We start from the raw sequence: 16,905 nt of genomic DNA, 5'->3' as shown, positions 1-16,905 counted from the left end.
TCCGCCGTAGTCTTGTGAAAATCCACCTCTTCAGACTCCATCTTAGCCTTTAGCACTTGCCGTAGCACTTGCCCTAGCCTCGACGACCTTACGTATACAAAGGCTCAACTTATGTAATTTAGATTACATTTTATGTAGATATAGCACCCTATAGTCAATAGTGTATACGCATAGTTTCATTATAGATATTCCACTGTTAGACGGATTCAGTACTCTCTCTAAGGATCTATAAGGGTTAATTTGGTTACCAACTCTCCATCATTTAGCTGGTGTTTGAGGCCCACTGATCAATACAGCCAATCCTCAGAAATGAAGCACCTCAGAGAAGGATGAATGTTACAGTATGTGTGTGCCACACATAACACACCACATCAAAGAAAACCATAGTATCATGTTTCAATGCACACTGCACAGTACTTGACTTACAGAGAAGGGAAGGAAGACATTTAAAAAAACGGTTCCAGTATTCAATCACTGATTTCTTGTCTGGTATTTCCCCTGGTTCAGAGTCCATGTGTAATCGCACCTGGGATGGATGGCTGTGTTGGGATGACACACAGGCAGGCTATACCACCGAGCAGAACTGTCCAGACTACTTCCAGGATTTTGACCCTTCAGGTGAAAGCCTGCCATACTGTAATAATTCCCACTAAAGCTAGACTAGTTGGCCTCCAGAGATATGAAATGGATTCGCATGCACGCACGCACGCACGCACGCACGCACGCACGCACGCACGCACGCACGCTCGCACACACACACACACACACACACAGGATATACAGTATGCTTATTGGATGATGTCCAAATACCCATACATGATACAGTGATGTAACACCGTTGACTAAAGAGATGCTCTAAAATTGATTTGAATATAAAGCACAGTATGCAGATCGTTATTGCCTCATGGGGGAAATCCTCAATATTAGTTCAATTCTTGAGATACTCTCAAGCTAGTCTCGCGTAGCCAGACGACTATCCCACAATCTCCGAATGCTATATAGAGTCTGGAACTACACCTACACCGAAATCCGAGTAATCTGTCAATTTGCTTAGATGATTTCTATTTATATTAGGATAAATTTGCACAACTGTAAAGATGAAACGGAAGTGGGGAGGAGACTTCACTTCCGCTTTATATTTACTCATGATCAGAGCTTCCGTTCTCCAGACTGTATGACGGAAGCATTTGAAAATTGCGAGAGGCAATAACAGTCTGGCAACGCGAGAAAGTCAAGCATTAAACTAAAGCGGATTATTTGACTGTACTGTGTATGTATGAGATGTTGTGTATGACATTTTTAAACTATTGTTTTGGCCTGCAGAAATGGTGACCAAGATCTGCACTGACAGTGGACATTGGTTCCTGCATCCTGAGAGTAATCGCACATGGACCAACTACACCCGTTGCAATGAACACACACACGAAGGCAGAGTGGTAGGTCACTGTGAGCGCACGCACGCACGCACGCACGCACGCACGCACGCACGCACGCACGCACGCACGCACGCACGCACGCACGCAGTTGTATGACTATTTAATACACATACATACATGCATACAAACATACACACATAGCTCCGCATAGGAGTGGCGCTAGCACCACTCAAAAATGTTTATATTAATATTATGTTATAGGGTGTTGATGCCCATTATTATGCTGTAACACTCTTCCAGCTGGTCTGCCAAAGACCGAAATCGCCCAATTAATTACAAGTGATGCAGGATGCTTCAGCACGAATCCTCACCAGAAGGGCAGGGCACAGAACACACTGGCTAAGATCCCTGCATTGGCTACGTGTCCCTTTTAGAAGATTATTTTATTTGTTTGATGTTTATAAATCACTTCAAAGTTATGCACCAGAATACATTTCAGCTACAATATTCTAGGTATACTGTAAACCTGCAGTACCTATAGTACTAGGTGCCACTGAATTTGAAACGCTGGATTCGTTTTTTAAGCGAGATGCTAAGACATATTTATTTAGCCTTGGTTATCTCAATGATTCATTTGATAGCTGGGTGTCTTTTTATGTAGGCTACTTGTTTTCATGATCTTTCTTTTTTGTGTAAAGCACATTGCCTTTTATGTATGAAAGGTGCATTCCTAAACTATATAAAAAAATGCCTAATGGGTGGGTGGGTACACCACTCTGTCGGTGGACCACCAGCCCCCACCATACCAAATATGGAGTCAAATCCACATACTATAGCCCCCACCCAATGCACATAGCCTACGTACGTATATGGAGTCAAATGCACATAATGGAGATGCATTCATAAACCAAGTGCACATACTGTATATGGAGATTTAATTTTCAACATGCACTGATGTCAGACACAACAGTATTTAAGAGTTCCTGATTATCATTTGGTCGGTGACAAAGTAAAATACACAGCAGGTGATCATATTCATAGAAGCCTTCCATGTTGCTTCTAGACCTGTCACAAATATTACATGTAATAATAATCGTCAATCGTCTATACATTTTCAAATAGTTTTAAAAAATAGCAGAAATAGCAGATCTACAAGCTTACAACACGTCACTTTGTGACGTGATATATGCCTGTACATCGAACTACTTCCACTATTTCATTAAAAATGATTGAATGTGTCAGTGATTTCTTTGTATATTTTGTTATAGCCATATCTGCCCTGTACAATTTGTGATTACGAAGCTTAAAAGGCAAACGGAAATACAAATTGTAACGTTCCAATGTTCAATGGAAAGAAAACACAATTAAATCGTTAATCGCAAGTATTTGTGTGACAATTAATCGTCAACTTAAATGTGTAATCGTGACAGCCCTAGTTCATACCAGCCTCTGTTGAACAACTCATACTACATAATACATAATGATACTACATTAGACAAATCCCATGCGCCTGACGTCAGGTGGCACAATAAACAGGAACATTAGAATTCCACTCACGAGTGACCTGGCTGGCGGAATGACACTAATTCATCACTCTAAAAGGTCTGTGCGTCTTCTGCACCAAGTGAATAATGCATGGTCTGCATTTACATATAGCACATCTCTGGTCTTTCTAAACCAGTGGTTCCCAAACTTTTTAGCCCGTGACCCAAAAGGAGAGATTAGACGTTTGTGGATTTTTACTAGAGTTGATCCACACATGTTGACCCACACATGGGTCCCTGACCCACTGTTTAATTGGGAAACAGTGTTCTGAATCTAAGCCATTCAAAGCACTTTATTAATGTAATTCAGTCAATGTAATCACATTCACTCGTTGACCCCACAACAGCACAGATACAATCAGGAACCATCCAGCTCCCAGGCGGCAACTCTAGCTCCTGAATGATGTACTGTACAGTATGTGTAGGGATATCATCTCTATACCCAACTGACTCAAATAGGGTTGTCCTGATCGGATCATTTTTTTGACCGGAAATCGGGGGCGATCACGTCATTTTCTAATGATCGGAATCGGATCGGGAGCAAAACAAGGTGATCGGGACATCCTTAGTATCAATATTATATCCATATCATAATATTAGACTGGATATTGTCTGTGATTTTGGATATTGTACTATTGTGATGTGGCATAAGTGTTCTATATAAATACAAGTATCGGATCAGGAAGAATCGGTATCGGCAGATACTCAAAATCAAATGATCAGAATCGGATCGGGAGCAACGTTTTTTTTGATGAAACATTTGATGAAAATAGCCAATCTACAAGCTTAAAACGTGTCGCATTGCGATGCTTGAGCAAATTTGGCGTAGGAGGAAAAATGGATGGGGCCTAGTATGGACTCCTGAGGGACTCCGAGGACATCCTTCCACAAGTCCTTTCACTATTAAACATCAATAACAGATTTTCATGGAAAAAACATATAGTATAGTAGAGACAGCATAGTGTAGCCTACAGCACAATTGAATAGTCATCTGCTTTTATGGGTTATTCACACACTAAAGTTTAAACAAACATCACCAGGTCAATAAAATGGAAACGAATTATAATGTCCTTTTGTTTTCTTCCAGACTGCAATGAATCTTTTCTACTTGACCCTCATTGGCCATGGGCTGTCGCTGACCTCACTGTTTGTCTCGCTGGGAATATTCTTTCATTTCAAGTATGTCGACTAACCAAACAATAGCGCTAATGTCAAGCTGAATGGATAGTTTTGCAGGACAATACCCATGATGCATTGTGCTTAGTTTAGATAATGGTTAACATTAGGCTTGTGAGGCTCAGGGGGGGGGGGGGGGGGGGGTGTAGCAACTGAGATTTGGGCTTCTCTTGGCTCCACTCATTGCACATAGTGCATATTGGGTATTGTCCTATACTAGCGCATCCATTCTAATAACCTCCAACAAACATAAAGCATAATATGTTTCTTACTGCTGCTATTGGATCTACAGTACACAGATACGTATGGTGTGTGTGTGTGTGTGTGTGTGTGTGTGTGTGTGTGTGTGTGTGTGTGTGTGTGTGTGTGTGTGTGTGTGTGTGTGTGTGTGTACTATAGGATTATATATATATATATATATATATATATATATATATATATATATATAATTTTTTCCTCTTTCTTTTTGGACCATAACCACGGGGCCAGCAATACAAACACGAATGTCTCTGACTGAGTCACTGATGAAGTATCAGCCGGCCAAGTTTCGTAAGGGTCCCCAGTTAAATTGTTGATAGTTACAATAGAGCTGTAACTCTGAGAGTGTACAAATTGGAATGGAATGTACCCTTATGGGTCCATTTGGTTCCATGTGTACACTGTCAGAGTTATGGGGGTCCGTGGCCTAATCATGCACACCAAACTGGGAGTCCTTAAAGGTTTGAGATCCACTGCACTACCGTACATTACAATGATCAATGATTCATGTTCCCTCCATTACAGGAGTTTAAGCTGCCAAAGGATCACCCTGCATAAGAACCTCTTCTTCTCCTTTGTTGCTAACTCTGTGATCACGATTATCTGGTTGACAGCGGTGGCTAACAACCAGGAACTGGTGCAGAGGAATCCTGTGAGTAATGATGCTTCACATATCCAACTAACTGCAATATCTCTTGAAACTAAAGGCCTATTCATAGTCTGGATTTTCGGTGGTGAGGTGACCACCGCTCCGGTGGTGAGCTGACCACCGGAGCTGAAATAACGTTGAGTGGTGGTGAGTAAAAACAGAGAGAAGGGCTGGAGTGGTGGCGGTGGTTTGCTCTTCACCACGGCTCGTGACATCATGTTGTAGTTCGGTGGTCACCTAACCACCGAAAATCCAGACTATGTATGAGCCTTAAGTGCCTTGTTCTTCACTTGTATCCCTTCACCTATTGTCACCTATTTCGATATGCTAGTTTATTTTCTGCAACTATATGTTGGTTGTTTTTAATGTTTAGATTTGTTTTTGCTTGACCATAAATGACCATAGATGCTAGATTTGATGTTTACCTGGTATCCTAGTTCATTTTATTTCTGCTGGTGTCCTAGTTTATTTGAATAGTACTACATTATTTTATTTCTGCTGGTGTCCTAGTTTATTTGAATAGTACTACATTATTTTATTTCTGCTCTACTCAGGTTGGTGTTTAGCCTGTTGTTTGTTGACCAGTGTGCACCTTTAATGATGCCATGGGGGGAAATTGACCATAGATATACAGTATGCAGTCATACTGTCATAGCATACCATACGAGTATCTGTTAAATGTCTAAAGTGTACATTGGAATTGGTCTAAAACTAAGTGTTCTTAAAATTCATCATCCCGAGGTGGCAAAAGCTAAATGCCATGCAGTGTTCTGCTGTTTTTAGTAGGACAATTCATTGTGAGAGACAAAATTACAAAGAGATTTCGCAAACCCTCTGTGAGAGGACCATCATTGTCATCCCAATGGCATAGCCGTCACCATGGGGACTGTTCAATGAAATATACCATGCTCTATTAAGCTAGATTATATTAGTTTAAGCACATAACAAAACCACAGTAAATTGAAAATGTTGTGTGCACTTTCACTTAGCTCCTGCATCTCGTACTTCCTTTTCATACAGACCAGCTGCAAGGTTGCTCAATTCATCCACTTGTACCTGTTTGGCTGCAACTATTTCTGGATGCTGTGTGAGGGGATCTACCTGCACACTCTTATTGTGGTGGCTGTGTTTGCAGAGAAGCAGCACTTGATGTGGTACTATCTTTTGGGATGGGGTAAGTCACAAGGTTACGTCATAAGTTAGTTAGTTAGTTAGTTAGTTAGTTAGTTAGTTAGTTAGTTACCGTAGTTATTATTTTTAACAAAACAGTTATTGAGCAAATTACAGTACAACTTAGTCAACAAAGTGACTATTTAGCCGAAAACTGTATGGGCTGAAGCCGAAGCCATCATATATTTGTTTTTTCTTTCTCTTTGTTGTTCACAGGATTCCCTCTTATTCCGGCCACCATACACGCCATTGCACGAGGCTACTACTACAATGACAAGTAAGCACTGAAAAGGTGTGACCTACAATGATTGATAGACAAATTGTTCACAGTAAATTACAATAATAAACTAATTTATCATTTTTCAAAGCACTGTCAATAGTAAGAAGCTACCTAGCCCCAGAGTAAACATTGGGATAATCTATTATTTATAATGAGGCCATGACATCCGGGATTGAACTCAGAGATAGACAGGCAGAGATATAAAACCCTGTTCTTCTAGGTGGCTATTTTTGAATTATACATGTGAAAAAATATCCCTTTATTTATGTATATGTATATTAACCCTAAAAATGTATACATTTTAGACAAAATAAGGTTAATGTGGAGCAAGCGGTGGTGTAAAGTAACTAAGTACATTTACTCAAGTACTGTACTTAAGTCCAACTTCCAATACTTTTACTACATCTCTGATCCAAATATTGTACTTTTACTCCACTACATTTATTTGAAAACTTTAGTTACTAGTTACTTTGTAGATTTTGATTATTGTGAAAAAACATGCTGTAAAACCACTTCAGTCCTTATACATTTTGGCCATTTGAAAATAGCCGATCTACAAGCTCACAATAATGCATCGTGATGTGACTCATTACGATGTGACGCTCGCAATAGATCTGCTATTTTCAAAATATTTTGATACTTTTGAAAACTTGAAATGGGACATTCTGCATAGGACATTCTACTTTTGACACTTTAAGTGCATTTTGATGCCAATACTTTAGTACTTTTACTCAAGTACAATTTACAATTACAATCTAGGCATTTAGCAGACGCTCTTAATCCAGAGCGACTTACATTAAGCAATAACAAAAGCATGGCATACATCACATATATAAAAAAAGTAGTTATCATGAATCATGCGTAAACTAAGAACGTAACAGTGGAGTATCTATGTAAACTATACATACTATACTATATTATATATTATACATGTGTACTATAAAGTGCTATGACTACATAAAATGCAATTCTAGAGCTGTCTACGTAACAAGTCTGTTTAAAATACTATCTAAGTCTACAGTTGGAGGCCATCGATATTGTCCTTTTCTTTTTGCTGAGGTTTGCGTGATCTGCGCAAAAGGACAGTTTGGTGTTTTAAACATTATGTTATAATTTAGCTATTGAAAAATAGCAGATCTACAAGCTCATAGCGCGCCACCGAGTGGCGCGCTACGAGCTTGTAGGTCTGCTATTTTTGAAAAATCGTGAAAATATTTATTTCAGAAAACTGGAGGATTTAGAAGGATTTTTTAAAATTTTGAGGTCAGGCCTAAATGGGTCAAATGATAAGGGACAATATCGGTGGCACCCAACTGTACATAATGTGCTATCTAAGGGGCATTTTGAATTCCAGACTTTTACTTGTATTGGAGTACTTCTACATTGCAGTATTGATCCTTTTACTCAAGTAAAACAATGGAGTACTTTTCCACCACTAACATGCTGTCTCGTGTGTTGTAGCTGTTGGATCAGCTCCAACACGTCTCTACTTTACATCATTCATGGGCCTATCTGCGCTGCTCTCTTGGTAAGCTGGCTCTGTGCAGAGCTTCCTTTCAGTAATGCCTTGCATTACGATATGGTATCGTGTCTCTGTTATCTCACACTTTTTGTTTTTGTAGTGTTATTGTATATCAGTGGTTTTCCACCAGTGGTCCAGGGACCACCAGTGGTCCTTGAGGGGGTTCCAGGTGGTCCCCAGCTAAATGATGGAAAGTTGGTAACCAAATGGACCCTTTTTTATCGTTTATCGACCCTTTTTTATCGCCCGAAAGGGCCAACGATAACAAAATACTCCTTAGTTTTGGGTCTGCGAGGCTAAATGTCATCAAATAGTGGTCCGTGGCTCAAATACCAAATAAATAATGGGCCTTAATATGAAAAGGGTTGGAAACCACTGGTGTACATCATTCGCTTGCTAAAAATACAATTTTGCAATATTAGCATTTAGCAGATGCTTTTAATCCAGTGTGATTTACAGTAAGCAAGGACAACACAAGGTAATGCATCATCTATAGGATCATAGGCAAACCAAGAACAATACATGCTAGTATGTACAGTAGTTGAATTATCAATGTGTAGGTCCGCAACTATTGATTAATGTGTAGTTCCGCAACTATTGATTATTTTCTTAGAGATTATTCTATTGGTGTCTTGTGTTTGATTAATCAAACAATGCAATTCTTTTAAATTAAAATGATAAATTATTGTTTTTGAATCGATTCAATTTATTAGTCTGACTTATGTCCTATGTTTAATTACTTAACAATTTCTTGTTAATTACGCGTTATGAGCTTGTACATCTGCTATTTTTTGTATTTGTCCTACTCTATATAAAGAATACGAAAAAATAATATTTGTTAATATTATCGATTAAATAAATTATATATTAGTTTGATTAATTCATATTAATATATACGGTATGGTATGAAAAACCTCACATCCAGGTCCATGCAGTGGGAGTAATTTGCGTGTGATGAATAATGACCTGCTATTCTTGCTCCGTGGTGTGGAAAGACAGTCGGTGGTTTGCAGGCAGGGAAGCATACCGCAGTGAGAGGGCTTCATTTTGTAATTAATGGGTCGACCTCCTTTGCTGATAAACACCCACGTCTCTCTAGACTCCTGCTGCAGATTAGAAATACAGCTAATCAACAGGCAAGGCATGTTTCAAGGAGTATTATATATACTATATTGAAAAGAAAGGCTCAAAGTCATCTTTGGCCAAAATGTAGCTTGGATCATTATGAAGATTTTGATTAGTCCTTGATATTGCAAAATACATTTGTTAGGTTGGTCCTTAAACTCCATCACAGAACACATCTTCTCCCTGCTCATTTTTTTTGCAAAATAAAATACAATTTGGTCCACAGGATTGTAAATAAGGCCCCCGATAGCTATGACCGGTAGCTAGACAATTATTTTTTCTAAGGTTCAATTCAAGTCAAGTCAATATTATTTATAAAGCACTTTTAAAAACAACCAAGTGGTGATAAAGTATGACAAAGTATGATAAAAATGTTCAAAAATATCACTCAGTCAACCAACCAATCAATCAATCAATCAATCAATCAATCAATGCTACTGAAATACATGCTGTTTACATAACCCTGAGATTGTCTGTTGTCACATTAACATACCTCACAATACCTCTTCTCTCATTTACTTAGGTTATTTTAAATCTTTACATTATTTTCGTGGAAATATTCGGAAATATTCTGCCTGTATTTTTCTTTTCTTTTTTTTTTTTACAATATTTTTATTTAGACAAACGTGTCATACAAGTCTTTTCTTTTTTCCCCACAATGACACAAAAAACAAAGACCGGACACCAGAATAGAGATCTGAGCACCTGCAATAAACAGAATAGTAACTTATAGTTATTAATCACTTAAGCACCTATTTTATACTTTGACTATTGGAAACTAGCAGATCTACAAGCTCACAATGCGTTGCATCGTGATGCATTGTGAGCTTGTAGATAAGCCTTTTCCAATAATGTAATAACATTTAAGCAAACGTGGTAAATGTCCTGCTTGTTTTCCCTTTCCGCCAGGTAAATCTGTTTTTTCTACTGAACATTGTGCGCGTACTCATCACCAAACTGAAGGTGACACACCAGGCAGAGTCCAGCCTCTACATGAAGGCTGTGAGGGCCACCCTCATTCTGGTGCCCCTGCTCGGCATCCAGTTTGTCCTTCTTCCATACAAGCCGGAAGGAAAGGTCTCCTCTGAAATATACGACTATGTCATGCACATCTTAATGCATTACCAGGTAAAACTATGTCATGCACATCTTTTTTTTAAAACAATATATTTATTGACGTTCTTTTTCAATTATATAAAACATTACAGTTATAGCTCTCTTGTTAATAAAATGTTGTCTTGTCATGCACATACCAGGTAAAACACCTTTCAGGCATATAATCCAAGTGCTCTGTATATGGCAACCTGTGCACTGTAACGTTGATGATTAGAACCAAAGTCTTCCACTTAACACCCTGAGTGGCAAGGACGGAGTTCTCCGTTCAATCAATTAGTAACGCCCAGCGCTCAGGACGGAGATTGATAAAAAGGACGGAGATTATTGACCGATTAAACCGATCGCATCGCTCCACAGGCTGGGAGTGTCTGTTTGCAACATTCTATGTTATTTTCCAGTGGGACGTCATCGAAAGTGTTCCCCCCTATTTTAGCCGACGAGACCGAAAATCTTAAAACGTGAATAATCTAAATCTTGATCTAAATCATTCCGTCCAATTCTAAGAAAAGATTATGTGTTAGATGGCCCATCGCGGTCCCGTCGCTAGTCACGTTAGAATTAATCATGGTCCGTCGCTAAATGTGCTCCGCTGCTATAAATCGCTGGGCGTTGGGGGTGATAACCATCAATCTTTTTTTTCTTTTTTTTTGTCCATTTAGTTCCATTTCTACCCTCTCTGAGTTACAGAACGATAAGGGTCTATTTGGTTCCTAACTTTCAATCAGCCAGGGGTCCTTAACAGTCCATTTAGTTCACTTTGGATACTCAAAATGTGTATCTTTGTCGCAAAATGTCAAACTTCTATGTCAGGTTACATCATGCTGTCATGCTGTCTGAAATTTCCTCATTAGGAACAATCCCTTGAGATGAACCATCTCGTTTTCAAGGGAAGCATGCTAGTAATCTAGTTACCGGTATGTTAATTGTTGTAATGTGACTTGGAATGAGATTAGCATGTTTGTTAACCATCATCCATAGACACCAATATTTACTTCCATCCACAAGATATCTTTAGCAATTATTACCGTCTTGGGCAACCACGAGAAACACGAGATTTGATTAATAAGCATTAATCCAGTTTTCAGATATATTTTTTACCTCTTTTTTTTCCCCCGGGGCTGGACCCCACCTCACTCCCATGGTAGAAACAGCCTACATCCCGATCGCCAGTGCCCATGCATGCGGTTATTAGTTGTTTTTGTGCTGGGATAATGGGATAAACTACCATGTTTAGAGCCTAATAAACATTAATCTGAGGTGGCGAATAAACATCGTCCGCGCGTTAGTACACAGCCTGGGGTGAGGCTAGACTGTAGATATGGAGGGCGTTAGTACACAGCCTGGGGTGAGGCTAGACTGTAGATATGGAGGGTGGATGTGGCTCTTCTTCTTTCTCACAATCCCGCCTAGAGGTCTGGGCAGGATTGTGTTATTGTAAGTGGCTGGCCTCTCCGGCCTGCTGCGTTTTGGAAGTTACTAGTAGTTGTGCATCCTTTATCTTTTATAATCCTTTATCCTTGACCTTTACTTTACATTTAGCTATTCGATCTTGGCATTGTTGTGCAAAGTTTGTATAATATAACGTTATTATGATGAAAGGCACAGGTAGCAGCTGTTGTCCTTGCCATGATGTTTACATTGCAGAGACTGAGGTCTGTTCTTTTAGACATGCAGCGGCAGCCTTGTGAGCGTGAAAACTCTGGCTTTTGAGGATTTTGTAAAAACCAAGCCTTCCCTTTGCCCTTTGGCAGCCCTTTGTTTATGTTGTAGCCTAGGGAAGAGCTGCAGGAAGGAAGGCATGATTACTATCTGGGCTGGGAGGCTGCAGAATGTCAAATGCGTGTTGCCTAGGTTTCAGTGTGGCGTCCGTGCTTCTGACGTGGGTGGTTTAATGTCGTCGTACAATCATAGGTCTGATTCATGCTCTCTTATGCACCGGTGTCGTGCAGTGGAAATAGCTGATCCATAAGCTTATAACACGCGCTGTGACGCGTTGTGAGCTTGTAGATCAGCTCCTCAATGTGACACCATGCACAACCAAGTATAACTCAGGCTAGTATAGGGGTGAGTCGGCTAACAAATCATTTTGGCCGATATCGATATCCAATATAATTAATTGCTGTTATGGCCGTTAACCGATATTACCAATGTCAATTATGATCTCATTCTGTATTGAAAAATTATAATAATTTTGTCCATTCTGAAAATAAGTTTTAACTTAAATACCTTTATATTTAATATTGTGAGCTTGTAGATCTGTTACTTTGGGCTTGTTTATCTGTAAAGACAGACCGATTAATTGGACTGATTAATTAATCGGTCTGATTGATTAATCAAACCGATGCCGATGAATCTAAAAACAACTCAAATCGGCCGATACCGATGTGTTTGCCGATTAATCTCCCATCACTAGCCAAAAGGAATCATTGAGGAGAGGTTGACCTTCTGTCAACAGCTTTAAAATGGGAGAAAAAGAGGAACTAACCTCTTAGTAACCCCATTAAAAATGTATTAGGCTGTCCCGGCTGAAGGACTGTTGATTGTTCATCATAATTTCATCTTTCATCATTTTTTTTCAGGGCCTGCTGGTGGCCACCATCTTCTGCTTCTTCAATGGAGAGGTAATATTATTACCATATTTACTTTCTATTCCCTAACCACTAACCTAACCCGAATGTACGCACAAACTCACTCACAGATTCTGTACATGTTTCATCTGATCAACATTACTGTATGCTCCATTATACAACAGGTCGTTTCGACCCATGCACGCACGCACACACATACGCACGCACGCACACACACACACACACACACACACACACACACACACACACACACACACACACACACACACACACACACACACACACACACACACACAGGAGCCCTTGTACAAGGCTTCTTTGACTATGCATGCACCTCCTGGTACCACAGCACCTCAAAGGCCCTTAAAACTAGGCTCCAGACCTCCCAAAACAAACTGGTCAGGCTCCTACTTGGCCTCACCCCCCGAACCCACCTCACCCCTGCCCACTTTGACAGACTGGCATGGCTTAGGGTCGGCGACAGAGTACAGCATCTTGCAATGGGTCTGGTCCACAAGATTCGATACTCCACCAAGATACCCATGTACCTGTGTAGATACTTCCTTAATGTTAACGAAGTCCACACCCACAACACCAGAGGGAGTGCAACGAATCATGTTCAACCCATATTCGGCACAAACAAGGGACTAAATTATTTTCGCTCCTATGCCACCAAAATGTGGAACGCCCTACCAACAGTCATTAAGACATGCGAATCCCTTGACTCCTTCAAAACCGCTCTCAAAGGGCACCTACGGATGGATGCAATTCGAAACTGGCCCCCGTAAAATCTGAATCCCCCCCCACCGCCCCCCCCCCCCCTTTTTCCCCTCACTGTATATGTTTCTTTTCCCTTTTTACCTCCATTATGATGAATTCCTGTACTGTTCTTTGTCTATATAGAAGTGTCTATTTGTACGTCTCTAAATGTTTTGATGAATTGAACATGGTGGACCCTGTTGTAAACAAGTGTAATGCTTAATTGGGTCGTCCACTCACAGTTAACAGCCTTTGTATTGAGTTTGTGCTTGAAATGTACTGTAATTCTGCAAACTGTTAATAAAATTTTCAATCAATCAATCAATCAAACACACACACACAAACATCCATACTAGCTCTGCATGAGAGATTAGGGCTGCAACTCAAGATTTAAAAAAGGCTGTTATGCTGTACATAACCTTTTGGAATAGAGTGCATTTCTTTATATTCACACTCCCCCGGTATGATAATGCAGGCATTCATCTTTGGTAGATCAGGGGAGTCTTTCAAGCGAGCCCCAGTTCCCCACACCACAGCCTGTTCACACTAAAGATCATTAGCCTACTGGCAAGCAGCCAGACAGCAGACACAGAGATTGATCCCCTACAGAATACGGGCACGCTGGGTAAGACCTACGCTGTAGAGTGCATCATTTTTGGGAGGCGGAAGTTGCAGGATTTTCATTCTCCGTGAATTAAACAAGTGTTGTGATTGGTTGAAAAAATATCGTATCCGGAGGAAATACATCTGACGGATGTTCCGGCCCGACGCTTCTGCTGATACACTCTCTGCTTTAGGTTGTGACCAGGCTTTTCTCTTCGCAGATGAGTAAGGCTGGGAACGAGGCTAGTATATGGGCTATATTTTAGGTCAAAAGTCCCTGGCAAGTGGTATCAATGGGACAAAGCTAGCTACACAGGCTACAGCTGCTATGATGCGTCATTATCCTTTCGTATATGCAGCCTTTGCTGTAGAGTTATTCTTGCAGTCAAAGATTGCTATCATGCCACGTCGATGATAGTTAGTGAGTCTAATCTGCTCACAAAAAGCATACAAACATTGAGGCTTGAGCACACTGGTTGCGTGTAAGCGATTCCCCATATATTTTATAACCATGACCAAGCATCTGTTTGGCCAGAGTAAAACATTTCCAACAAGGTGCTCTTTGGTACAACTAGGTGACAGAATTGATGCAAAAAATATTTTTACAAGTGAGTCCTGAGCAGTCGGGTTCTATATGCCTGCGTAATGTCAGTGCTCAGTGGTCTGATAAGTGGGACTGTAGAACACAAATTCACAAATTGTACACATCAAAACCGGATCATGCTTGACCTTTCTATCTTGGATGTTGGGTATGGTGGACAGGTCCAAGCCGTTTTGAGGAGGCACTGGAACCAGTACCGCATCCAGTTCGGCAGCGGCCTGGGGACCCACTCGGACGCCCTGCGCTCGGCCTCCTACACGGCCACGTCCATCACGGAGGTGCAGGGCTGCTACAGCATCGACGGCCACCCGGAGCACATGAACGGCAAGGGCTGTCACGACAACGACCCGTCCATCTTCAAATCGGACAACCCCTTCAACTGAGGACCGCCGACCCGCCGTCAGGGCGCTGTCCGGCCCGTACCTCCCCCAAGCCCTTTCCCAAGCTCGACGACGACGGCAGCGCTTTTCAAGATGGCCAGTTACCTTGGCAACTGCAGTGGTAACAGGGGTTGAGAAAACATATACCAGACCTCCCAACAAACCCCCCAAGCCACCCACTGACAACATTTTTTTTGCTGCATAAGGGATGAGGGGGGGGGGGGGGGGGGGGAAGGATTGAATGAACAGGCTCTTACCCCACTTGAAGCATTTTTCTACTTTTCTCTGTCACCCCGGCATGGGCACTTAAATGTACTGTACTGTGACTCTGTCTGGCTTAATGACAAAAACAAAACACATGCCATCCTTTGGTCCACCGTTTTGAATCTGCTTCCATTGGTCTCAAACTGTACATATACTCTGGTAATCAGATTATCGCTTCTCTGTTACTGCTATATATTCTTAAACACTTAAGCCCTATTTTACTTTGTCGTATATGACATTGTTACCCAAAAAATAAGCTTTTATTTACACAAGCTTGTTGATTGGCTATTTTTGCTATTTTGGATGGAAAATGTTTGAAAATCTTTGCCTACTGTACATAATGACATGCCCGAAATAGGAACAGCAGGTTGAAAGTGTTGGATGCCTCAGAAAGCCTTCAGTTGACTTGCCAAAAACAAAACGCATTCTCTGCTTAGTGCCAAACCAAGGGATACAGTGATCAGAGTACAACAACCCCACTACAGCGCTTAGAAAAGTGTGATTTTAACAACATGTACAAGCAATTATTACCACTGATTTACTGCTGGAAGATTGTAGTCATGGAAAGAGTAAAGTTATCCACAAAGAAAACAAGAAAGAAATGTGCTACATTTAAAGTTGTAGTGCACTTATGAACTCACAAGCACGTGAGTTTCAGTAAATATCCACATCTGGCTCCTTTGTTACTGCTAAGGCACATGCTTTACCAATTTATACTTTTACTTTGATGTTGCAGCGCTTCATTATCGCCGATCACTTTGATATCATGCACTGCTCAATTTTACAGCATCGCTTAAGGCACTGGTTCTCAACATCGTATCCGGGGCCCCCCACAGGTCCTTGAAACGGTCCCAGGGAGTCCACAGCTAAAATGATTGATTAGTTAGGAACCAAATGGAGACTTATGGGTCTGTAACTGCAAGAGTGTGTAAATGGAACCAATTGGACTCATTTGGTTCTATGTGTACACTCTCAGTTAAGTGAACACTGGGGGATTTTACTGTGTAGATTCAGATTAGGGTCCCATAGTTACATATTTAATCAAATAGGGGTCTGTGGCCTAATGCATATCAGACTGGGGGCCCTTGAAATGGAAAAAAGGTTGAGAATCACTGGCTTAAGTGATTTGAGGTGTGATCTTTAAAGGTGTAGTGAAATGAAAAATACGTTTTTCACACTTTTAGACCATCTCCGTGGTCATCATATGAGCATACCTAACAATGGATGCCAAAAAAATGGGAAAATTCTCATTTTGTGTGTTTTTATATCAAAAGTCCATAAAAATATATTTTTTATTACTTCCTGAAAACGAAAACGTGCTGCGTGATGACGTGTCGAGGCCCACATCGATAAAAGCCAATAAAAATGAAGCTCACCCGTATCCTCTCGCACAGCTGCTATTGATTACAGAAATCCTACGTTTTTATTCCCATTCCAGATAACATCCAGACAGTGTATTACTCGGTTTCAACTTAATCATCACGCTAAAATATG

The 16,905-nt window shown here is 40.6% G+C and overlaps 1 protein-coding gene across 1 annotated transcript in view; it reads left to right on the top strand.

The window, feature by feature from the left end:
* The window catches only part of calcrla (calcitonin receptor-like a), a 44,778-nt gene extending 28,273 nt beyond the window's left edge, over nt 1–16,505 (top strand). The window contains exons 4-13 of the mRNA XM_079518338.1: nt 508–618; nt 1,324–1,436; nt 4,008–4,099; nt 4,880–5,006; nt 6,024–6,177; nt 6,390–6,450; nt 7,915–7,981; nt 10,010–10,228; nt 12,796–12,837; nt 14,929–16,505. Coding sequence (XP_079374464.1) covers nt 508–618; nt 1,324–1,436; nt 4,008–4,099; nt 4,880–5,006; nt 6,024–6,177; nt 6,390–6,450; nt 7,915–7,981; nt 10,010–10,228; nt 12,796–12,837; nt 14,929–15,150 — 1,208 coding nt within the window. The 3' untranslated portion in view covers nt 15,151–16,505. The remainder of the gene's footprint in view (nt 1–507; nt 619–1,323; nt 1,437–4,007; nt 4,100–4,879; nt 5,007–6,023; nt 6,178–6,389; nt 6,451–7,914; nt 7,982–10,009; nt 10,229–12,795; nt 12,838–14,928) is intronic.
* The last annotated feature ends 400 nt before the right edge of the window (nt 16,506–16,905 follow it).

The sequence above is a fragment of the Electrona antarctica genome (genome assembly GCF_951216825.1).
Source record: "Electrona antarctica genome assembly, chromosome: 13".
Lineage (NCBI taxonomy): Eukaryota > Metazoa > Chordata > Actinopteri > Myctophiformes > Myctophidae > Electrona > Electrona antarctica.
The sequence above is the reverse complement of the archived record's forward strand: the minus strand, read 5'-3'. Positions and strand labels throughout refer to the sequence as shown.